The sequence below is a fragment of the Rhinolophus sinicus genome, linkage group LG10 (assembly GCF_036562045.2).
Source record: "Rhinolophus sinicus isolate RSC01 linkage group LG10, ASM3656204v1, whole genome shotgun sequence".
Lineage (NCBI taxonomy): Eukaryota > Metazoa > Chordata > Mammalia > Chiroptera > Rhinolophidae > Rhinolophus > Rhinolophus sinicus.
The window spans coordinates 97206065-97231989 of record NC_133759.1 but is presented as its reverse complement, the minus strand read 5'-3'; the positions used below and the strand labels follow the sequence as shown (position 1 = coordinate 97231989).

Genomic DNA, 25925 nt, shown 5'->3' with positions numbered 1-25925 from the left:
GCATTTTAAAACACCAAACATCTTTTTTTTTTTTTTTTTTTTTAGTTCATAACAGCCTTTACGACTCCCCAGGTCTAACTCTTTTTTTTCTTTTTTAAAAAACAGACTGATTGTGGTAAAAATACTTAGCATAATATGTACAATACAATATTGTTGTGTTGTTACAAAAGTATACCATATAATGTTATATAAGTATGATGTTGTACCGCAGATCTTTACAACTTATTTATCTTGCTTAACTGAAACTTTATGCCTGTCGATTAGTAACTTTCCATTTCCCTGCTGCTTAGCTCTTGGTAGCCACTATTCCACTCTTTGATTCCACGATTTTGACTCTTTTAGATACCTCATATAAGTGGAATCATGCAGTATTAGCCTTTTTGTGACTAGCTTATTTGACTTCGCTTAATATTCTCCAGGTTCACCTATGTTGCTGCGTATTGTAGAATTTCCTTCTTTTTGAAGTCTGAATAGAGTTCCATTGTAAAAGAAAAATAAAGAAATTAGAACCCTTGTACACTGTTGATGGGGATTCAAAATGGTTCAGCCACGATGAAAAAGAGTATGAATATTCCTAAAAAAAAAAAAAAAAAAAAAGGCTATTATATGATCCAGCAATCAAACTTCTGGATGTTTATCCAAAAGAACTGAACTCAAGATCTAAAAGAGATATTAATAACAGTGTGCCCTTGTTCATTACAGCAGTATTCACAATAGCTAAGATATAGAAACATTGTCAAGACCAATGCCCATCAACAGATCAATGGTCTAACTCTTAATTAATTTACATCACATTCTTGGCTCCTATAGGCTTGAGTTTAAGATCCTATTAGAGGCTGTTCCTTATTATAACTATAGATGTATATTTCACTGTTTAGAGAAGTGTATAGCATATCAAGGAGTGTTTTATAAGCCACAAATCCTTCAACATTCGTAAGAATATTAGTGAAATTCACTATATTAATAGATTTAAAGACAAAAATATATTTCCACACATGCTAAAAAGGTGGTTTATTAAGGTGATCAGATACCATATAAATATATAAAAATTGGTAGGTTTCCTCTGTGTCAGCAGTCATCCATTAAACTGTGATGAAAATATCCTTTGAAATATTCAGTTATTTATGTAAAGAACAAAATTGAATCTAAATAGTTATACAAAAACACATTTCCTTGTTTTGTTGGAACAAGTGTTATAAAGACCTCAGTCTTTATAACATCCCTCCCTCCCTCCTTCCCTCCCTCCCTCCTTCCCTCTCTCTCTTTCTCTCTATCTCTTTTTCTTTCATCTGTCAGTAAATTTCCACGATTAAAGCATAAACACTGGATTTTTTTGACCTACTTCTAAAAGCATTTTCTGATCTGCTTCCCCATAATCCATAATTTGAGATCCATGGTATGTGTTAGGGAAATGTCTGATTGAATGTAGAACTTAAGTCTATAAAAACAATACAGGCTCATAAAGAGAGAGTTTGTATTCTTATAATCATCACGTGCATAGTTTTTAGTAAGCCTAAGGCTAAACATTCTGGGAAGCATTTCTTTCTTCCCAAAAGATAGCTCCTTGACTACATAAATCCTCCAATGCAGTTTGTTTCACGTGGAATGGAGCAGAAAAGCTTGTATGGCAACTTCAATATTGCTCAAGTATATGACCTGATACATCTTTCTCAATGTAGCCCATGTCAGTGATTTCAATAAGGTGCTGCATCAGTGAAAACCTGAGCTCGTTAGTCAAACTACCTGGATTTGAGTTCGGGATCCCTCATCACCTGTTGGTTGACTTTGACACATTTACTTCCTCTGTCTTCCTTTGGTTTTCTCATACCTAAGAAAGGAAGATGGTGATAATATCCACCTCATAGGGTTGTTACGAAGATTAAATGAACTGTGATAACTAGGGAAATTGGTCCAGAATATGTGTTTCATAAGCTACCTATTATTTTTGTTGTCTTTTTCATGGGTTATTAAAATATATGTACATCATTTTGAGGATCATTCTATCTCCCATTGTATTAACATTATTATAAGATACATAGGTTACTACAAAACCAGGCTGGTCGTCTCTGCAGGGAAGAAACTGTGGTTAGAAATCCTATTACTTACAACTCTGTTACTCAGCAGCCATCCATCTTCAATCCTAATCATGTGTTCATTTGAAGAATGGTCACTGTTTCATTAGAGCCCATGGTTCAAACCATCAAATGATGATAAGCTTAAATTTCAGGATGTCTTGCATTTCTTTAGAAGGGATTTCTGGTCTCTAATAATATGTTAACCTCTTGACAGATAATCAAAGTAGAGACACTTAACATAATGTTAAAAAAAAAAAAAATTATCCTTGCAACACAACCATAAACAGATTTCTGATTCAGGAGTTTGCTAAGTGCTTTTTCCTAGCTGTGAATAATATCTATTGTTTATTGTACAGCCTAACATCAGTCTGCATCTTTGTAAATATTTTGTTTTGAAGAGATCCCACATAAAATTAGTAACAAAGCAACAGATAAACAGGTTTTGCTGTAGGCTGGAAAACAGTCTTTTTGGTGCTGTGCACACTGAATGGATTAGATAAGAATTTAGGAGAGAAATTAATTTTATCACTTGAGGATAATAAAAAGATAACTGTAATGTGAAAAATCAGCCATTTTAACAACTGAGAGATTTCCTTAAAACGTTCTGTAATCAAAAGCCAATAATCATAAAATAGTAAGAGGCAATAACTTGTTTCTCACCCTAGGGTTTCATAAGTATCTCTCCAGCCATAAAACCATATTTATAAAGTCATTTCTTACCAAAAAAATGCATAGTTAAAGTGAGATAATGAGCCATAGGTAAAGAACAGTAAAGACCACAGTGAGAGAAATACGCGTAGTACGTCCTTCCTGAGAAGCTCAGGATCCGATCCCTCTGGGCCTGGAATATTGTCCTAGGACTAAACCCCAGTGTCCACGTCAGCATGAGGCTTGAAGGGGTCTCATGAAGCTATGGGAGGCTTCCGTTTTTAAGGTCCATAGAAGAAAATGAAAACCAGAACTGAAAGAATCCAAACCACCTGTGCGAAGCCAGGTTCTTCTGTTCCACTCTCTCAAGGGATTTCCACTTTTCATCCAACCTCTTTTGACCCTTGAAGCATCATTTCTATTCATAGAATAAGCCATGGAGGAGGAACAGTGATTCATTTGTTCATCCTACTCAACTGGCCAGTGGTTCTTGTGCATGAAGGTATATGAAAAATGTTCATGTGCATTTTAACAGAGGTGGGACTGCTCTGTCCTCTTCATGTTCTTAAGGATTTTTCAGTCTATGCCACTGGGTCATCTGGTTTCAGTAAGTAGTCTCACAGTCTTAAGCACAGCCAAACTCCTTTCAAATCTTGAGATGAAAAAATATCAGCACATAGGAATATAGGAGTGTAGCAGTGGGGGAATTCTCGTTACCTGTGTGTGATTCCCATTGTTCTAGTTGCCATTTACCCAGCGCTTACTGCGTGTATATCAGGCACTAGGATAAGTGTTATTTTGTTCAGTCTTCATGGCCACTCTGTAAATGCGTCATTAATGTTGTTAATTGACAGATAAGAAAACTGACAGAAGAGATAAATGACCTGCCGAATTCACGCAGTTGAAAAGGAGCAGACCCAGGCCTGAGTTCCAAACCTAGGGTTGTGCAGTAGTGTCTCTGCTATGAGGCTTTCAGCAATGGACTGTAGTCACAGGATAGGAAGCATTTTCCTTACGTTTAAGATCTTTTCCAAAACCTTTCTCTTCAGTTCCAAAAGCCAAAAATTTACTTGAATTTTTCCCTTTCAAAAATTCAAGTTCAATAGTTTTCAACCTCACAGCCATGTATTTGCAACTTAACATGCATACATTTTTCCCTAGAGCAATCAGTAGGAATGTGGATAAAGGGAAATACCGTGAACCCCCTCCCCCATCTCTCTTACTATCTGCCTTTGTCTACTTTTTATCATTTTATATCACTTTGGGGGAAAATGCTAGAGGTCTCTATAATAACTTATGTAGGAAAGCAACAAATATTTTCTATCATGAGATAAAACCACCACATCTTGAATTCATTTTTCAGCTTGTCTCTCAGAAGAAGAGCATGGGGTAAAGGACAAATAAATAGTTTTCACCAGCAAAACTGGAGGAAGAATGTTTGCACAATCACCAATGCCACTGAGGCAGGCAGACCTAGAAAAAAAAAATCAGTTCCTTGGCTTTTAGATAGTAATCTTGAATTTTGTTTGCTTAGCGACCACCCAATCTTGTTGCTGCATTGAAGATCTAATTTCTTATTTCTTTTTGGTAAATTTGGTGAAGATTCCCCGTTGACTGGAATTCAAAGCACATGAGAAAGTTAGTGTCACACGAGCTATGTTCAGCGATGTCGAAAGTTATTTGTAAGAGGCAGTTCATCACCGTGAGTTCTCTAGCATTTGGAGCACAGTAGATTGCCAGTGCTGAGATGATGGCTCTCTGAAACGAATATTTATTCTCTCCAGCTGCACAGGGGACTTCGAAAAATAGGACTGCATCCGAGGAAAAAGTATATGTTTTTTTTCAGAGTGGCATAAGGAAAGCCACCAAGTTGATATATAAATGTATGCATTACACAGCTGACTTAACATGCCACAAACTAATGCACTTAAAATTGAGCCACCGTCCTGCTGGCGTAACTGGTGGTGTGCTCAGGCTGAGATATTACGTGCCTGTGTGAGCCAGGCTGCAGCATATCCTAGATGAATCAGAATCTCTTAGCGTGATGTGTCTAAGGAAATTAAAATGCAATCTATCGTTGTTGACAAAGTGCCTCCATGTGTGCACTTTCCAGGAATTTAGATTCAGTGGGCAATATATTTAGTTCTGGACTTCATTCACTTGTGGTGGATGAAATGTACAGACCTAACTCCGAGAACACTGAGGGCCAGGATGGTGGCTTATTAATTTTATGATGACTCTTTCCAAGTAGGTGGTCTGGCACAGGGTGGTCATTTCATAAATATGATCACATTTGTAGCTAAAGAGGAAGACTTTCCCCTTCCCTGTTCAATGCAAATCCTACCTTATTTTAAAACTTTAGTGTGGGCCTATTTTTCTTTTATTACTCTAACCCTAAGTAGGTGTTCTATATATTAGGCATGGTTTACTTAAATGGCCAGTGACTGAGACAAAACACAAACTGTCCTAAGTAAAGAGGGAATATATTATTTCAGTAATTACAGTGACCAGGGATTGTACTGGTTTTAGGCATGCCTGGGTCTGGGTGCTCACGGTATGTATCATCAGGAATCGGCCTTTCTCCATTTCTTGGCTGTACTTTTCCTTTATTCCAGGCAAGTGCTTTCCAAATGGTGACCTCCAAAGTTCCAGGCCACAAAGGAAAATAGCTTGTTTTTCTAAATTTCTACAACAGAAGTCATGGGATTGAGTGTCACTGATTTAGATGGTGTCACATGACCATCTCTAAACCAGGAGGATGAAACAATCTAGCCAGGTGTATCTCACATGAACATCTCAAGAGTGGGAGGTCAATACCATCTGAATGGCATGGACACAGTGTGGGAAAGACAGGTTTAGGTTACTAGAACCAGAAATCGAAAAAATGGAATTGGGGCGGGCAGAAGCCAGAAATGGCAACCTTTCTTCTAAATGGTAGCATTGTGCATTCATCTCTGAATCTTCACATGTAAAGGCCTTGGAAACAGTCCTGAGTTTGTATCCTTCTCTGTCACTTGTTATAACTGTGGTCCTTGAATAAGTGACTAAATTCTCAATTTCCTAATTTTGAAAACAATGAGGATATCATCATACTTTGAAGCTACTGTGAAGATTATAAGCAATTTATGTCAAACATAAAAGAGTGTGTTTTGCACACATTAGGCCCTTGATGCTGGGCAGTGGTGACAGTAGGAGTGGCAGTAGTTATTCCTCAGCCCACTGGAGTCACCGTGAGCTATTTATTTGAAGTCTTCATCTGACACTTCTCTGACAAGTTTGTTTGTTTGCTTGTTTGCTTTGTGTTGTTTTGTCCCAATTTTTATACTATACTCCTGCATGACAGGGTATTCCTTTTATTTTTATAGCAGACGTCTGCATTTTGATACCTATGATTTTCAGATAATTATGTCTCTGTTAAGTCAGATTTTGCTGCTTAAACTTCTTGTTTTTAGCCCAGGGTTATATACACATGCTCTCTTTTCCCTCCAGGTAATAATGGCTTTGTTGTTAAATGAGCACGTGAGCCAGCATGAACATGGCTCCCTTTTCTTCAGATATCTTCCAACTATCTCTCAACCGTTCCTCAGGTTGCACAGTTTTGGGCTATAGTGTCCTTTTGTTGGTACATTCAGAAGTGCTTTATCCATCTATCCATGTGCTCAACAAATATTTTTCAATTACTACTCTGTGGTAGTGATTGGTGGCACTAAGGATACACTACTAAGTACAGTGCCCGGAATGGGATTCCGTGCGGGTAGAAGTTGGGGTTTGCAGTGGAGGTGAAGAATCAGTCATTAGAAGAGGCTTCATACAGGAAGCGAGCGGTGTGTACTTTAAGACTTAAAGAGTAAATAGGAGTTGCTCGAATGAAGAGGAGACGGCTAGGTAGGAGGGAAAGGGAAGAGTAATACAGCAGAAGAAACAGCTTGAGCAAAGGTCTAGCTGTTGGGTAACCAAGGAAATCAAGGAAATTAAGTAAGTTCAGTGCTCTGAAGAATAACCTCTGAGCTTGGACATTTCTGGAGATGAGGCTAGAAAAATATGTAGATCCTTATATACCACACTAAGAAGTTTGAACTCTATACTGAGGACTGTAGATCACTATTGAAAGAATTAAACAGGGTAATGGCATGATCAGAATTGCATGTTGAGAAGCTGCCTCTGGCAAAATGTGGAAAATATGTTAGTGGGAACAAGCACGGAGGTAGAGACACAGTACTGGTGAGACCCAATGGCGGCCTAAATGCAGTTGGGAGCTGTGACACGGGGACGAGGGAAAGCGTTTTTCAAGCTGCACTTACACAAAGTAAATTCTTTGCTATGGAATGTGGATGTTCTTTCCGATCCTTAGTTTTACACATAGCCTAACATTTCTAGAAAACGAACAATTAGAAAAATGAGCATCAATTTGGGTTCCCTTTGGGTGGAAATGATGTGGGAGAAGGGATTCATGCACCAGGAGCTGGTTCCTTCGGAAGCCCTTCTCTCCAGGTGATTCCTTTGTTCTCCATGACTGCCTCATCTCTGCGTCTCCACTGAACTGGAAAGGCGGGCCGTTACTCAGGGGAGAAGTGTCCAGTCACAATCAGCCGCATGGCAGGTGATCTCGGACATGTCAGAGAAGGAGGATTTCCTAAGAGTTCCGGAAAGAGAAGACATGAACATAAGTTGATGACTTCTTTTTAATTACAGAATAATTAACATACAATATTATACTAGTTTGGGGTATACAATGTAGTGCTTTGTCATTTATATAACTTATGAAGTGCTCACCCTGACAAATCTAGTACCCATCTGACACCATACATAGTTACGACAATATCATTGGCTATATTCCCTATGCTGCACCTTATAGCCCATGATTATATAATATATGACTTCTTTTAAACTCAAGAGAGGATGGTAAGTACAGGTGATGTCTTCGGGAAGTAAATATATATTAGTCTCTAGACATATTTTGAGTCGATGTTTTAAATCCAGAAACAATAATGGTTGTAAAGACAGCATCCATGTAAAACATTGTAAATTGAATCAAATAAGATGGGCATAGTGGTGACCAAGTGGGCATGGAGGAGGCGTAAATGAAATGAAGCTATGTTTTTGTGAAATCATTCCTTTTGTCTTTGAGACGTAGTTTAGGACAAATTTCTCAAACCATACGTCAGTTAGATTTTTAAAGATGGCATCTGTTTTTGTATACCGATGAGTGAAAGTCATAAGGAAGTATGTTTCTTGTAATTGCCATAATCCAACAGTGCGATGCCAGCCTTGCCAGGTAGAGATTTCAGTTATTGGACATATCCAAGCAGAATTTGGGTTACCATCTGTCAGGGACTTGGGAGCAAGGATTCTTTTGTTCAAGAGTAACTTTGGAATAAGAAAATAAAATCATAAAAACCCCAACACTTTTAACACCTTACTGTATTTTCATCCAGGTTTTTTTTTTTTTCAGTCTAAATCAAGTGTGTGTGTGTGTGTGTGTGTGTGTGTGTGTGTGTGTGTGTGTGTGTTTGAGATGAAGTTTTATGCTACATTCTAAACTACCAAACATTTCTATCTTTCTATTTCAACGTGTTTGCTCCTATAACATACCGTATGAATTTTCCCACAAGTTTGCCTTAATAGTGGGCTTTTCTGAAGCAGATTTTTGACTCTAGAATTACAGCATGCATTTGAGAAGTATTCACCTTGAATCTGTTTTAACCCCCATCAATCCCTTTTTTAAATAATACCGATTCAATGAAAAGATGAAGACAATAGTCTTGTAGAATATTTGACTGACTGTTTTGTTTTTTTGTTTTTGATTTCTTGATTGTATCTTAAGTTTTCTTTTTTTTAATACTTGAATTGTTCCATCCTTTCTTTCAGAATTATTTTTGAGACAGAACCATGTGTTAGGGCCTCTGTTCATCCCTGGGAATACAGCAGTAAGCACGGTAGAGAATCCTTGTCTTGGTATAGCATGCAGGCTAAGAAAGGAATAAAAATCAAGAGATCCTCCCTAAATAACACAGCAGCATCACATGCACATGGGAAAGACTGGGAGTGACGTATCCTGCAATGTGTGATCATTTCTCAGTGTGTTTTCAGAACTCTAATTCTATTGGATCCTATTCATTACATGGTCAATGAGTTTGAGAAATTCTGGACTAAACAAAGTTAATAACTTTTTACTATAGGGCTTCTCAGAGCTATTAATAAACTAATGTACCTGGTAAATCTCTAAGAAAAACATAGATGTATGTAATATTTTCCTAGCACATTTGATCATGGTGCAATTTTCTTGAGAAACATTTTAGTCAGCTGTTGTTGTCTGGAGCACATTTTGGCTAGGCTGATAATATATGTGAAAATTCCTAGCACACGCAAGTAGGGAATACTCTATCAAAATCTAGAAATTCTGAAGACAAACAGAATAGTTGCTGTCTGCTTTTCAGAACCCTTCAAAAGTGGCTATTAAACATGGAACAAAATACCCAACTCAAAATAAATAATCTCAAATTTTTATGTTAGATGAGGCAGATTTCATCAATGGACTTGTATGCCAAAGGGGTATCTTTGAATATTCCTCCTGCACAGGGCTCTAAATAGGTGTTTTAAAGGAAGTGACATGATCATGATCATGCCTCTGGGGTACCACCTTTTTAAGACTGGGATTGTGGGTTCAGCACTACATGGGAGAAAGTTACTTGCTCTAGATAGGTTTGGCCATGGCCCAAAGATCAACTAATATAGAGAAAATCAGCTTCAGAATTACCGTGTTTCCCTGTAATGCCGGGTCTTATATTAATTTTTGCTCTGAAAGACGCATTAGGGCTTATGTTCAGAGGATGTCATCCCGAAAATTCATGCTAGGGCTTATTTTCCAGTTAGGTCTTATTTTCAGGGAAACATGGTAACGTACATTAAAGACACTCCTTTCTGCCATGAAACTGCCTCTGAGACACTTGAGAAAATAATTAAAGTGAGAAGGAATGAGGTTGGACTTTGAAAACTGTCACGGTAACCATCTTGCTTCTAAGCTATCTGTCTCTCCATCAGAAACCAACTCTCCTATAGGGAACCAAAAGGTGACAGGCCAGACTTTACTGGATAGATGTAGCAGAGTAGTTTGGGCAGGTCTCCTTTAGCAGCATATGGTTTTATTTTCTAAATCTCTGAAACCAAGGCACAAACACATTGTGAAGGACATCTTTCCTATGCCACCTTCCCACCCACATCCTTGAAATGTGTTTTAATGTTGAATGAGAGGGTTTGAAAGCAGCAAAGCTTACTATTCATGATGAACCTGTGAATGGGGAGGGAGCCTGGGATGGCAGGACCCACACCATGTGGTCTGCCTCCGCCCAGCCTGTACGTGGCTGAATAGTCATGGAAAGAATTACAGGTTTCCGAGTTTCACTTTCCTCTTTTGTAAATTTTAAATTTAGAGGGCTGGACTCCAAACTAAGATCCCCCAACTCTAAGAATTGGATGATTTAGGGTTTCAGGACCTTTGGCTGCCTTCTGGGACATTTTATCCTAGAGCCTGGGAAAGACCAATGGCTGAGTCATTCTAGTTTCAGACTGAATTTGGTATTAAGTATAGAAAGCACATGGAGAACTCTGCCTTCAGAGTGCATGGAGTCAAAATGCACGTAAACTTTTTGTAAGACTTACTATGTTTTTTTATTATTATTATTATTATTATTATTAAAGTTCTTATAATGAATTAAAGCTAATCATGGCGAATACCAGATTTGGGGATGGAATGATCTCTCTCTCTCTCCCTCTCTCTCTCTCTCTCTCTCTCTACACACACACACACACACACACACACACACACACACACACATATACTGTGGTCTGCACGTGATACATTGTGCTGGCTTGCATTTGATGGCCTCAAAAATAATTAGGAGAGAGTGGGTGTGGGTGTGTTGGGGTGGGTGGGGGAGAGGATGAGGACAATCGTCCCAGGCTTGGCTTTATAAAAAATACAAAAATTTGAAGTTGTGTGTGTAGGCATGTGTATGCTCACATAGGATAATATCTTCAATTTTTATTACTGAGAACACTTCATTGAAAGAAATTACCTAAAGGAATGGTCCAATGTGTTCATGGTTACTCTGAATAGTGATATTTTGAGCTATTTAAATTTTTTTCATCATATCTTTGCATAGTGTTCGAATTGTCTATCATCAGTTTTATGAAAAACCAATCAGCACAATTTTTAGAGGCTACTGAGAGGCATGCCTATCCATCATGGAGGGCCCGGACTGGAGTGGGTGTGAGGGCGCCCGATTCAAGAACGATTATCAAGTGCTGACTCTGCACTTGTAGAAGTCAGCTATGTGGTGGGTGGTCATACACAGAAAGGGGATGCCACTTCAACCCCAGAAATCCTAGCCTGTGGTACATTCAGTGGATATTGAGAATATCTGATGAAGACAGCAGCAGTGGTAAAGCCCTGTGCCCAATGCCCCTTTTATCTCAACATTTTTTAAAAACTCTGCTTTGCCTCCAAAGTGATCATGTGCATTTCTCTTTATCTCAGCACATCAGGTATTCTCTTGGATGCATTGACTAAGCATATTCTCTTTGCTGCAGCCCGAGTCTTCAACTTGACCTTCTTCTCCGCTTCTACAAGCTTGTCAAAAGTATGAAAGCGGTGATACGTATTTATTTTAAAATGTTCTTTCTTTTTAATACTGTCACATCTCATCAGAGGCTGCTGCTTCACAGAGAATAAGCCTATCCCATGCTGAGCAGAACAAAAATACGTATCTAAAATATCAGAAAGGATCTACATAGCACTTCCTGTCTCTCTGTCAGTCTCCTTATACTTTTCTTATAAAATCACTGCTTAGAATTAACAGAAAAAACAAGATAGTCAAATAGAGAGGACAGTCTCTACCCACTGTAAGTATACAAAATAAGGTACAACAGATTTATTTTAAAGCACATATGCTCTGATGTGGTATGCTTTGTAATCTGCCATGACAAATGCTCATATAAATCACATGGGATTTGCCTGTTCCCTTCTCTCCAATATCTCTCCCAAAGTTATTATTTTGTAGCCAGCAGATTAATGAACCATTGTAGGAAACTCTACAGGAGATCCAAAAACACAAAAATCATCTTCCAAATAATTCATTTCGGTGTACTTAAGAATACTGTGCACCACTGGCCAGTGTACTATAGGCAGAAAATGGTTTTTTAAAACTTAACAGCACAAATTTCAAAGATCACAAATTTCAAGACCACCACCAGATGAATCAGACCCAGTGAGAGTAGCAATCTGCATCAAGGATCACTCAATGAATTTGTTTGGTTTGGAAATAGAATGGTGATATGTATATAACCTCTGTTAGTCAATGTGAGTTTTTAAAAATAACTTAATGGCGTCATGTCAGTGAGCCATAAATGCAATGCCATTTTCCTTGAAGGGCATATATATATATATATATATATATATATATATATATATATATACACACACACACATATATACACATATATATACACACACATATAGATAGATAGATAGATATAGATATCTAGATATAGATCTATATCTATATCTAGATATCTAGATATAGATATAGATATACACATATATAGATATATATCCTTGATATATATGTCCTCAAGGAGATATACCGTGCTTCCCCGAAAATAAGACCTAGCAGGACAATCAGCTCTAATGCATCTTGTGCAGCAAAAATTAATATAAGACCTGGTCTTATTTTACTATAATATAAGGCCAGGTCTTATCTAACATAATATAAGAGTAGTCTTATATTACTATTAATTTTTGCTCCAAAAGACACATTAGACTTGATTGTCTGGCTAGGTCTTATTTTGGGGAAACATGGTATATATATATAGTTAATTTTTCCTGATCAACTTAACCAAACCTGTGCTCTTAGAAGGAAAGGTATTTGTTTTGTTTTGTTTTTTAGTATTTATGAAAATGTTCCTTTATATACACTTTTCCTCAGTTTGAATCATGGCACAGTGTCCAACTTCTGGTATTTTGTAATTAGTAGGTTATTTAAATGGCCATCGTAATATTGTTTAGAAAAACCTGCTGAGTTTTTTTCTAGGATGGTTGTACTCAAAAGGAATACAGTCTACATAGCTTTGATATTGTTGCTTTATCAAGGCAAAAAGTGTCACAGAGAATTTTGGAAATCCCTTAGCGTTAGACTATAATCTGAGTTTCCCTCTCACTCTGAACACAGACTTTCAGAGCCATTTAAAAAATAGAATGATAAAACAATTAACTTTTTATTTTTCAAAATTATGTTGTATAGGTGTATGCTAATTATTTAGAACCTAAAGTAATTAATTGGATGCAATAAACTTAATAAGTTTGCTCTTATACCAGCTAACATATATCTAGGTTGGACCATATAAAAGTGCCAAAATTCAAACAGTTTTGCTCACAAAAAAAACGTATTCTTGCAGTTCAATCTAAGTGTTTGAATAATCATTGCCACCATTTTACTAAAAAATCTTCCTGAAATGGTGTGAATTTAAGCCAAGCATGTTTTTCTTTTTTTTTTTTTTGCTAGAAGTAATTTTCCATTTGAATTACTTCTGCAATGAGTACATTGCTACAGATAGTACCCTGTAGTCCCTTTAGTTACTTCGAGCTTCTCAGTCACAAGGCATACACTCCGTCACAACCAGAGATGTTTCAGTCATTCAGCAGGATCAAAGTGAGTTGATGCAATCACATTTTGTAAAAAATTGGGTCTTGTATGTGTATCCAGGAATCCATGCCTGTATGCACAATTTCAGTATTCAAATCCCAGAGAATTCTCAGGGATCAACACTCACCTTTTTTCCCCTCCAATAATTGATTTTAAGTATGCCCAAAATTGTTCTAGTTGTTGTTGTTTTTGTTGTTGCTGCTGTGTATGGCTGTGTAGATAGATAGATAGATAGACAGACAGACAGGTAGATAGGTAGGTCGGTCGGTCGGTCGGTCGGTCGGTCAGTCGATAGATAGATGTCCCCCCCCTCACTTTTTGGAGGTGGGTAGAAGAGAATAGAAGCAATGTTTGGAAATGATAAGTCAAAATCAAAACTGGCAGTGAGGTGAGTATTCCAAAGTACCAAGAACACGGGCGCCATGGTCAGAGAGCCCCCTAGCCAAATCATAAGTTAGAAAATTATGGGCTGAGTGACATCGGAAAAGTCACTCACTTCTCTGTGTTTCAGAGATGACACCTGGAAAATGGAAATGATGAGAATAATGGTAACAGCAACATTTGTAGAACACTTCGTCTGAGTCAGGCATTCTACTAGTCACTTTCCTTAGGTGAATTAATTTCCTAATAGGAGCTATTATTCTGTTTTACAGAGCATGACATCTCAGGGAGGTTGGTGGGATGCCCAAGATCTCACAGCAGCTAATACATTGTAAATCCAGTACATAACTTATAGGGCTGTTGTGAAGAATAATGAGACAGTGCATGTAAAAAGTGATCGCCTCGGGTCCATGTGAGGTAATAAAATAGGGGACAGATTAATTAGATAAAAAAAATTACCCGAAAACAATTTAACATAAACTTACAGAGTAATAAGGCACAAAATGGTTGGGAACAAATCATACATACAAAGTATATTTTTAATGTTGATTTCAGGGTGAATTGAGCCCCTGCTTTATTAAGTAAGATAAGGGACAGAGATAACTAGTTATATCAGCTTGATTTTTTTTAGCCATCCATAGAATTAGTCCTATTATCACTGAGAAGTTAAGTCAGTAATGAAATCCAAAATGAACTAAGCAAAATAGTGGAAAAACTCATTGCTTTGACTATGTACATTTTAGTTTCACATACAAGAAAATAATCACTTTTGAACTTGGATTTCCCTCATAGGTGATCTTAGGTGCAGCTCTCGTGTCCTGGATGTGTCTGTAGCAATTAGTCAGAGCTGCTACCATGTGTGTCCTCCAAAATGCTGCAATTGAACATCTAGTATGATGGCTTTTATTAAGGGGAGGCTGAATCTTTACCCCACTGCATTCTAGCTTAGGAAGTTGAGAATGTGGAAATATGACCATGACATGCAATTGAAGCAGCAATTTGTGGACTCGATGTGGAAGACAGGAAACATTTTAAAGAGCTAGGAATGTGGAAAGGGCTTTGTGGGAATATTTGCATTTCTCTCTGAGTTCTTTTTGCTTTGGACAGATAAATCGTGTCCTTGAGAAATCCTCATGCACAGCCCTGGGGACTTTGCTAGTAGAATTAGAGAAGTTATGAACAATGGAAAGAACACCAGTAGCTCTGAGAGTGTCTGAAACATGTGGAAAAGGGATAGAATTAAAAGTCACTTTAGAAAGCCAGTGGGTGGGGAGAGCAAATTTATCGATAATTCAAGAATAATGATTAGTAAAGGGGATCTCCTTTTGGTGTTTAGGAGGAAAAATTGGGATAGATTTTTACTTTTCAACAATGACTTAAATGTAAACTTTTCTGGAAAAGAAAAAAATGGTTGACCACTTAAAGCTCTTACTTCTTGTATGTTTCTAGATAAAACACCTTGATCAGTACACAGGAGATGTGTGCTATGTTAACGATAAACTGAAAGGCCGAGGGTTTCTCATTTATTTGTGACTATATTTCTTTTTCCTTCATGCTGAGCTCTAAAATATGTAGAAAGTAAAGGCATATTTGTAATGTTACAAGCTAATTGTATAATTTAACTCAACAAGGAAATATTTGTTTAGTAGTTACAGAAATCATTTTTATAAAACCAAAAGTATAGAGAGATTAACAAATGAACTGAAAATCACTTGTCATCTCATCACATAGAGATACCACTGTGGATATTTATATTTTAGACATGTTTTTCCATTGTATAGATACGTATTTCCAAAATGGGATATTGTACAGTATTCTTTTTTAAAAGATTATATATAACAATATAAAATATTAATAATGTGTTGAGAACATCTATTCATATCAATACATATTTTTCAATGATATTTTAATTCTTGCATATATTCTATTATATATTTGTACTATGTTTTATTTACTCAATTTCATGCTGATGGTCTTTACTTGGATTGCATTTTAGTTATTAATTTTCCGTAATGACTAATGATGCTGTTCATCATTTTATGTGCTTACTTTTATGGGCCATTTGCATATCTTCGTTGGTTTAGTGTCTGTTCATACGTTTTGCCTATTTTTTATGGAGTTATTTGTTGAGTTTTGAAAGTTCTTTTTTTTTTCATGTTATATCATTTATTGAGCTCACTTATAAAAATTAATTTCAAGAAATCATTTGTCTCTGGATACCTGGCACATAATGTTCACAATATTGCTACTGAGCCCAAAAGAAAATATCCAAAAGAATTTTAAAAGTTATTTATGTAAAGCAAAAAAGAAATAGTTCTTTGATTTATTATTTATTCATTAAAAATATTCAGGGCATCAATTTTATTTCTTTTCTCATTTTTTAAATTTATTGGGATCTTGAGATTATTATGCTAACTGAACTAAATCACATAGAAAAAGTCAAGAACCATATGATTTCACTGATTTGTGGGATGTAAAACCAAAAACAACAAAGGAACAGACAAACAAATAAAGAAACCAAAACTCATAGACACACACAACAGTTTAGTGGTTACCAGAGGGTAAGAGGGGAGAGAGGGTGGTAGATGAGAGTAAATGGGATCGAATATATGGTGATGGAAGGAGAACTGACTCTGGGTGGTGAACACACAATGTGATATACAGTTGATGTATTATAGAGATGTACACTTGAAATCTATGTAACTTTACTAACCGTTGTCACCCCAATAAACTTGAAAAAAATTTATCGGGGTGACAGTGGTTAGTAAAATTACATAGGTTTCATCCCAGTCTGTGGTTTGTCTTTTCAGTCTCGTGTTAGTGTCTTTCATGGAACAAATGTTTTAAATTTTGTTGAAGCCCAAATTTTCAATATTTTGTTTTATTACTTTTGCTTTTGGGGTTGTACCTAAGAAATTTTTACCTCACCCAAGGTCATGGAGGATTCCCTTTATGTTTTCTTCTCACAGTTTTATAGTTTTACATTTTACATCTAAATATGCAACACATTTTCAGTTAATTTTTATATAAGGTGTAAATACATGTTGAGGTTCTCATTCATTCATTCATTCATTCATTCATTCATGTGTAGATTTTCCAGTTAATCCAGACTATTTGTTAAAAAGATTATACTTTCTCCAGTCTATTGCTTTTGTACCTCTGTCGGAAATCATTGAACATATTTGTGTGTGTTTATTATTAGATTCTTCTATTTTATTGATCTCTATTTCTGTCAATACAACACTACCATCCTGTCTTAGTGTAGCTTAATGGTATGTCTTGAAATCAGGCAGTGAGTCCTCCAACTTTGTTCTTCCCTTTTAAAATTGTTTTGATATTCTTGTTCCTTTGCTTTTCATATAGATTTTAGAATCAGCTTATGCTTAACTATAAAAATTCCCGCTTGGATATTGATTGGGATGGAATTTTATTTACAGACCAATTTGGGGAGAATTCACATCTTAACAATACTCAATTTTTAAGCCAGAACATGGTATATCTTCCCATTGGTTTATGGTTTTAACTGTGTGTGTGTGTGTGTGTGTGTGCGTGTGTTTGTGTATGTGTGTGTGTGCATGCGTGTGTGTGTGTGTGTGTGTGTGTGTGTGTGTTTAAGGATATATATGAGAGAGAAAAAATAAAACACTCACAATTGGAATGGTCTTTCTTCATCTTTCTATTTCCTCCCCATTTGCTTACTGTGTTTTACTTTGTATATTCCTTAAGTGGTTTTTTGTTTGTTTGTTTTGTTTTGTTTTGTTAATTCTTTCCTGGATGTTAAGCTGTAATTTGTAAGAGAGATGGGCTTACTCCATATTGTTTGGCATTGAAAGTCCATTGGTTTTAGTTGTGATCATCAAAATCCTTCTTGCTTGATTATGCCATGGGCTGTGGAGCAGAGGTGATTTCTTTGTGATTTTTTTTTTCCAGTTTGAATAAACCAGTGAGAGACCGATTCCCTAAGGTGGGGTCATTAAATGTGAAGGATATGCTTTCTGTATGAAAGTCCAAAGGGTTTATCTTGGGTGGATGGAGGCCTAGGAAAGAGGGTGGAACACTCAACTGCTCGTTTTAAACCCAGTAACATTTGTTTAGATTCAGGAGTTTCTTCCATTCTTGACAGTTTCATAATGTGTCACTTAAAAATAAATGAAATGAAAATTGATGTGACAGCTAGCAGAATCACCAGGGTCTGTCTGGGAGCATTTCTTAGCAGGCATTTCTGTGCTGACAAATAACGGAGTTAGCATATGACACAGGATCTCTCAGTATTACCACTTATGTAGCCCAAAAGAGAATACAATTTCCTGTGTCCAATCACATCTCCACTGACTAACTCCAGCACCATCCGGACTGTATTCTCTCCCCTAAATCTTTAGAAGGCTTATTATCAAAGAAGCTTAAGTTGCTATATCTTCTAGTAGCGATAATACATTTTTCACATGATCTTCAAGAAGTGGAAATCACTAAATGTGTTCTCTCAAGCACAGTATAAATTGCTTGTTTTATTTATGTCCTAATTTTTAGGCTATTTGTAACATAGACACATGCAAAAATGCATCTGGTCCTCTTTCAGTTCTAGTTATATAATTCGTAAGTCTGAAAGGTTCCTTTTACTATAAGTCTAAATGCCCTTCTGGAGATGCTCAGACTAATCCTTTACTAAAGCAGTGCTCCTCCGCAGTCCAGAGCACTGACTAAAGTGACTCACTAAAGTAAATTTTACCTACAAATATTTCATATACAGTAACTTGAGGATATGCATATCTTTTGTTAGAATACAAGTGTGATTCTACATCGTTCATTCAGAAGTTAGTGTAGGGCTGATCAAAATTTGTATATTTATGAAACCAGGGGGTGGGAAATATATATATATAGCAGCTGAGGGATTATACTTTCCCTATGAAAACCGTTCAGTGTTTTCTTATCAGATATCTTACAAGTCATATTTTCAAATCACATAAGTAAATTAGGATCTATAAATCTCATCAAGGGTTAGAAAAACTCAGGGACTTCATAGAGATTGAAATGTGTGTTTTATCCACAAACGTGCAGATATGTGCAGAAATCCAACAGGCACACCTTATTGGACATTCATTCTCTATTTGTGCCCTCCAGCTGCACTAGACTCTCAGGTTGCAGAGATGACTAATACATGATTCTGTTGTGTTTTGGTTTTCTTTTAAGCCCTGAAGTAGGGCATTGTGAATTTATTTTAAAATAGAATGGTAATTATCCTTTCAAATGAATATTTGGCCCTTCATTTAGTCATCCAAAGAAGGTTGAGAGAGCAGTTACATTGGACCCAAAGGCCTCTAATGGACAAAACATGTCACAATATATATGTAAATTATTCATAATATACAGCTTTTTATAGTTTACAAATTTCATTTGAGTTATACATTTAATAGCCATAATAATCTGGTTATATCAGATATGCATTAAAAGCCCCATTTATAGTTAGTGGAACTTAAAGGAAAAGAAATTGTATAAATTTATACCCTGGACCCCACAGAGAAATGTGGGCACTGAGACTCCAGGGTCAGTGCTTCCGTTATAACAACTCACTGTTCCTCAAAGCAAAGAACCTCACCTGCTGATTCATAAGCCTGGGATTAAAATTCTCACGAAATACCAGTTGAGATAATATTGTTTAGGTAGCTGGGAAGCTGCCTAAGTTTCCGTGTAAATGTTGCCTCTTCTGGGAAACCCACCTTGATTAGACCAGTTAGGATTCTCATTGATGAATTCTTACAATTATCATTATAATAAATAAACTGCTTTTCACAATTGTACTTATGGCCCACCTAAAACAATCTTGTGCACCCCGCTTCGGGAAAGACAAATAAATTATAAAGTAATTATGGTTACCACTTTCTTCCTGGGTAATAGATAATAAATTTCATGAGGAAATGCTCTCTTCACTTCTGTGTGTACAGTTCCTACCATGGTGCCTGGCACATAGTAGGTGCTCAGTAAGAATGGGTTTAGAAATGAATCTTTACCTACATGTGCATAGTATATGTTTATAGTATATGGTTGTAGATTTTCTTTGCTTGTGAATACTGCAGTGTTTGCCTATCTACCAAGTCTGTTTGGGTACAAAATAACCTTTTTTTCTCCTCACTTTCACAGGATTATACCTTGACAATGTATTTCCAACAAGCCTGGAGAGATAAGCGGCTGTCCTATAATGTAATACCTTTAAACCTAACTCTGGACAATAGAGTAGCCGACCAGCTCTGGGTGCCCGATACCTACTTCCTGAACGATAAGAAGTCATTTGTGCATGGGGTGACCGTCAAAAACCGCATGATCCGCCTGCATCCAGATGGGACTGTCCTTTATGGCCTCAGGTCTGTAGCATCATTTCAAAACTGAACTTTATTCCTGAAAAAAACCGTCACTGCTTTTTATTGCAGGGACACATTTTGTGCTGTTTTCCCCACTCCTCCTTCAGGTCTGCTGATAAGCGGTTAAACCTCCTATCCAGGGAACATCTGACAGCTTAGAGGAGCATGCTTACAGAGGGACGTAGCCCCAGTTTAGGCTAACTTTTTCTGAATCATCTTCCAACATCAGCTGCTGAACCAAAAGCTGCTTTCTTTCAGGAGCAGAGATAAACGATAACAAAATAGCTGAGACATAAGGTTTCCCTAAAATGGAAAAAAAAAACAAAAAAAAAACAAAACAATATTAAGAATGCCTAATACTTATTTGAATGTGGCAGATGCTCTTAATCTTCATGAATGAGGTCTGGTCCTCTGACAACAGGAAGGCTTTCTGTGCCCTCTCACCCTCCAAAGAGCAATCAGATGTGCAAATAAAGTCATGATCTCATATTTATTAATAATGAATTTATACTTTTAAATGTACCTTCATGTCAGAAAAGCATTGTGATGCTCTGCTGTTTCAATGAGGAGACTGTTTCTTCTTGTAAAGTTTATTTTGTATTAGAAGCAATAGATGGTTTTCTCAAGGGAAAAAAATGAAGAAAAAAATATCTGACTCTGAAAACATTACAATATAAAGAATTCCTCTGCATTACAGGGGAAGAAACTCCAAATTCTGAAATGTTCAAGTGCCTCTGATCTATTCTGTTTTACATTAATATGTACTTTATCGTAATAGTATTATTCAGTGAACATTTGTTAGGGGTCATGCATTGAGCTAAATGCTTTTGTACATTAATATCGTTAATCCTTGCAACAGCATCCTAAGTTAGAAACTGTTACAATCTTTATTTTCAAATGAAGAATCTGAGGCTGAAGCAACTTGCCTAAGAGGACTAGGAAAGTAACGCTGTTCCAAGTTCAGAACCAGAGCTCTTAACCAATACAGTGGGATGACTCTCACTCCCCCATCTTTCTTATCTGGAATATCTCATTTGCATTATCTACTGTATTCAGCATGCCTGACTGCTGCATTGCCCTAGATCCCTATAAGCCAGCTTAAAAGTTTGTTTATCATATTTGTATCGAAAATAGTATTTGACTGTCGAGGGAGGGAGGGAGGAGGGAAGCCCTGAAGAACAGTAGGCCCCAGTCATCTATGGAAAATGCATCTTTAGGTCTCAGGTTCACACCTGTCCCAATTTACTAAGAGATGACTTATGCTATGAGGAATTCTGGGTACAGGTGAGATCCTTGTAAAAAACGTGCTAGTGGCAGCGTTCATCCGTCTGAATTGAAAAGCAAATTGTGAAGGCCTAGACATACAAAGTTGGGACAGGGAGAGCTTTAATATCAAGGCACCGACCCAGGAATCGGGTAGAACAAGGTCTCTGAGCTGAATGTCATGAATGAGGGAATGAATGAATGAGTTCAAGGTAAAAGCAAAATGCTTTCACTTCCCTCCTGTTGAGATTCACAGAGATTGGCTGGAGAAGATGGTGGGAGGGAGGAGGTCATTGAGGGGATCTGAGTAAGCTCCTTTGTAGAGTTTTGTACAGTGAAACGTTCAGGTATTAAAACAGAATAAAGATACAGAAAATAGTATGCAAAATATTAATGCTTGTTGAATTTCGTGGTGAATATGTAGGTGTTCTTTGTGTTATTCCTTCAACTTGTCTGTATGTTTGAAAATTTTCATGATAAAATTTGGAAAAGAAAAAATGTTGTATTTCAGAGCCCTAGGAATCTCTGAAAATATCCCTGAAGATTTAAGTCTGCAGCCAAGGAATATTTTTGATCTCTTGGAAGTAGAGAATCATCTATGCGTGACATCTGCTTTGACTAGCTGTGTGTGAAAACGAGGCCATCTCCTCTCAGAGGATGTACGGCTCAGTGGGTGGGATCCCTGACCACAGAAAACCAGAGTAGGCCATAACCCCGGGAGGAACGTGATCACAGCTCTTCCGTTAAAACCGTGCTAAACTTGTAAAGCCATCTTCCTGTAAAGGTGGGCTATGCCCATTGCTTCTCACTGTCTCCAGCAGGAGCTGTGAGTCTAGTAATGCTGCTCTATTGTGTTTGGATAGCAAGAATTTCAAGGATAGTGCCCAGCTACTCCCACGGGCTTACATTAAGGTAGGTACAGTGACCTTGGAGAGTCCAGAAAATGAGACTTAGAAATGTGGAATGTATTTTAAACATTGTTGTTATATGGTAGGTTTTAAGTTTTCGTTCTGATTAGATTTTTGTTTCCCCATCACCAAAACACTGGTTAGCAGCTTGCTCCCAGTTATCCCATTGCTTTTCAGGTTGACAATCATTTTAGACACTGGAAACAATTCTAACACTGTGCAGAGAGAGAAATGGACATCACTGGGCAATGAAACCAACCTTCTTAACAAAATAGACTGATAATGGAACTTGGGTTTTACTTTGGACTCTTGTCACTGATTTCTTGTTAAACCTTGAGATTCTTCTCCGGGTTTTAATTTCCTCATATATAAACAAGAGCCTGAATTAGATAATACCAATATTTTTTTTACAGCCCAATCATTCTCTGAATTTATGATCCATGAATCTAAAATTTATCAGCTAACATCAGACTTGAAATTAAAATTATATATTTCAAGTAGCACAGTATATGGTGGGTAGTAAGTGTTCGATGTTATTTACTGTTTAATAAATAAATAAATGCCGGGGGTAGTTGATAAATAGAAGAATAGGACAGGAAAGGCTTTAAATATTATGTCAGTAGTTTTATATTATAGAATTTTATCCCAGTTATCTTTTCATGATTCTGGGAAATAAAACACCAGTTTCCTTGTCTAGAATGAAAAGAGTGAGAGTGAACAGATGAAGAGAATGGGGAAGGTCTAGGCCAGGCATATCTAGAGTAAATAAGGGAACGACTAAAGCACACATAAAGGATGTTTAAACAGTGTTGAGGACACAAACTTAGTGAACCAGTTAGCTACAGCATTGCATTTGGCAGCATGAGATCAAAAGCAAGGAAATGAGAAGCCTGGCTTGAGACCCAAGTGGTCATGGTAGCTTTTAAAACTGTCCTGTAGCCCTAGCCCAGTGCCTCATTTGTAGCATGTGCTCAGTCGTTTTCATTTAAAATTAAGCCTTTCCTTTTATTCTCACCAAGTCTCATCACTCGTCTTTTTTCTCAGCTGATTTAAAGAGTTACCGAATACAGAAATAATTTTTAAAAGTGATGAATAATGCTTTTTTACAAGCTTAAATTTATAGTTTGTGGCTAAAGAATAATGAAATTCTTGAATATGGATTGTCACCTTTCCCCTTGGCTGGTTGATAGCTCAATTATACCAATTTGATCATAAAATCAAATACCTCCTGTCTTTTATGATACTATTTAGAGATTTCTGTCAGGAGATATAGCTAAAGGTGGGGAAGAACATTTTCTTGGGAGGAACCCAGCTATAGAATTGTTGGCAGAGGACTTTTCAGTTGACTAAGCTGAAGAATCCCTAGCAATTTATAAAACAAGTATTTCAAACAGATCAACTGTATCTTATTTTAAAATAAAATTGACCCAGTCAAATCATTTCCAGAACACTTCAAAGCAAAATGACATTAAAATACAGGATTTTTGTCAGTGAAACCAGCCAAAGTACTAGCAGGTAAAAATCAGGTTTAATCTGATATTGACATGACATCATAAACAATGTTGCAGAGATACAATTCAGACTATTATTGACTTAAAAAAGGGGTGATATTTACTAGCTTTCAGAAAGCTAATGGATAATTATACTAGACAGAGAATCAGGAGATCTGCATTCTACTCTTAAAATTAATGGTTCTTATAATTTTCATTTAAATAAGTTCTGAATTTTATTCTAGATCTAAAAATCCCATCGTCCAGTGGTTTTTGTTAATATATGGCATAAAGACATATTTTTAGGATTTCCACCTCACTATGCACACAGCAACACTTAACATGGTATTTCAGTGCTTTAGCAATTGCATTTATCTCCTTGAAAAACATCTTATTAATTAGGAAAGCAAAAACAAAATCATTGCATTCAGGTATGCAAGAAAGCCTAAATTATCGACTAATGGCATCTTTTATGAACACTACAATTTACAATGGTATTAAAACTTAGAATCTGAGTCCACATTGGACTTCATATTACTTATGCCAAGTCAGTAACATTATATCATTAGCATTTTATTAATTATTTAAAACTCTTCAACAAACACAATTAAAACATTTTTTTATTATGAGGTGATATATATTTAATATTGAAAAAATAGAGAATTCAGATAAATTATGAATTATCCTTAGTCCTATCACCCAGAATTAACCAGTAATTTCTACCTTGCTTTATACTTTTCCATATGTTTTTCTAGTTTAAAAAGCACACCTGCAGTTTTTCATAAGAACAGATTCACATTATAAATACTGTTTTGTGACCTTTTTTTTTGTCTTTAGCAGTAAATGCATCATAAACATGTTTGCCATGTCAATAAATCCCTTCTAACGTATTTCGGGTATAATTTTTCATTTAGTGTAGGATATGGTTTATGGTTTTGTGATAAAGTGTAATATGTGGTTTTTGCGATAAAATGCAGGACTACTATTTAAAATTTACTTAATATTTTAGTGACAAACGGGCAAAGCTGTTTGTAGCACAGTTTATACTTTTATAGTTGTGTTGTTGCAATTTATAGTCTCATTGGTTAAATAAATGGCTTGGGAGATGTGCTGATGTTGATTTTATTAGAGCAGTTCTCATGGAAGAAATGACTTTCTTACTCTTGGAATAGTAACTGGCCCATCTAAAAATAGTTGTTTGTCATATGGTGTGAGGGGGAAACCCCGGACTTCATATGTCTGTGCACCTCCCATATGTAACATTAGATCAGAAACATGTCACTTTTGATTAAAGGTTCACATTCTTAAAGAAAAATTCAGCAGGAAGCAGAAGGCAATTCAACCACCTCCTGCTATGTATGTTCTGTCATTGGGAAAACGGCAAAGGATAATGTTAGCCTGTAATGAATTCAGACAGGCAGGGTTTATTCATTTTATCTTCCTCCTCGACTCCTAAAGCTTTACTACAGGATATTAGGCCAGTGAATAACTGAGTACCCATTCCACACTGAAATGTAGTCTATCAAACATTAATATACCAATTTTTAACTCAGATTTCCTAATTGGTTTAATTCATTTTCATAGAGATACTGAGTGTCTTTTGTCAGCCAGAACAGCAGAATATTAAGAATATCAGTCCTCCTGACCAGAGCATGAGACCCTGTTCTCTAGATTTTCTCAGTGCTCCCAAGCAAGAAAAATCACCTCATGTATCTCTATCTTTGTGGGACAAGGTGCATATCATAAAGTTTTACAGAATGCATCCTCTTTAAAGTACTGTAAGAAACTTTTCAAAGAAATGTTTTGCCCATCGTTTTTCCCTAGAAGAAAACATTATTTAGATTTAAATACATTTATTTAGAAGTAATTTCTGTCCATCTTTGAGTTCATCTTGTTTATAGAGGAGAATGAGATTCAGAGGGAAATGACTGTCCCAAACATCACGCAATTGATGCCAAAGGACAGCACAGAATCCCAAACCCATGACTCCTCACCCAGGGATTGTTATCGTTGCTGCTGCTGCCAGAGTCATTGGTTTCCTCGGAGTTTGCATTGTCAGCAAATACGTCAAATCCAAATCAAAAACAGCAAAGTCAGAATTACTCCG

General features: G+C 36.6%; 1 protein-coding gene across 4 annotated transcripts in view; it reads left to right on the top strand.

Moving 5' to 3' along the window:
- GABRB2 (gamma-aminobutyric acid type A receptor subunit beta2) overlaps positions 1–25925 on the top strand; it is a 206278-nt gene that overhangs the window by 43139 nt on the left and 137214 nt on the right. For all 4 annotated transcript variants that reach the window (XM_019740757.2, XM_019740765.2, XM_074313868.1 and 1 more), the window contains one exon: positions 19940–20160. In XM_019740757.2, the coding sequence (XP_019596316.1) occupies positions 19940–20160 (221 nt within the window). The remainder of the gene's footprint in view (positions 1–19939; positions 20161–25925) is intronic.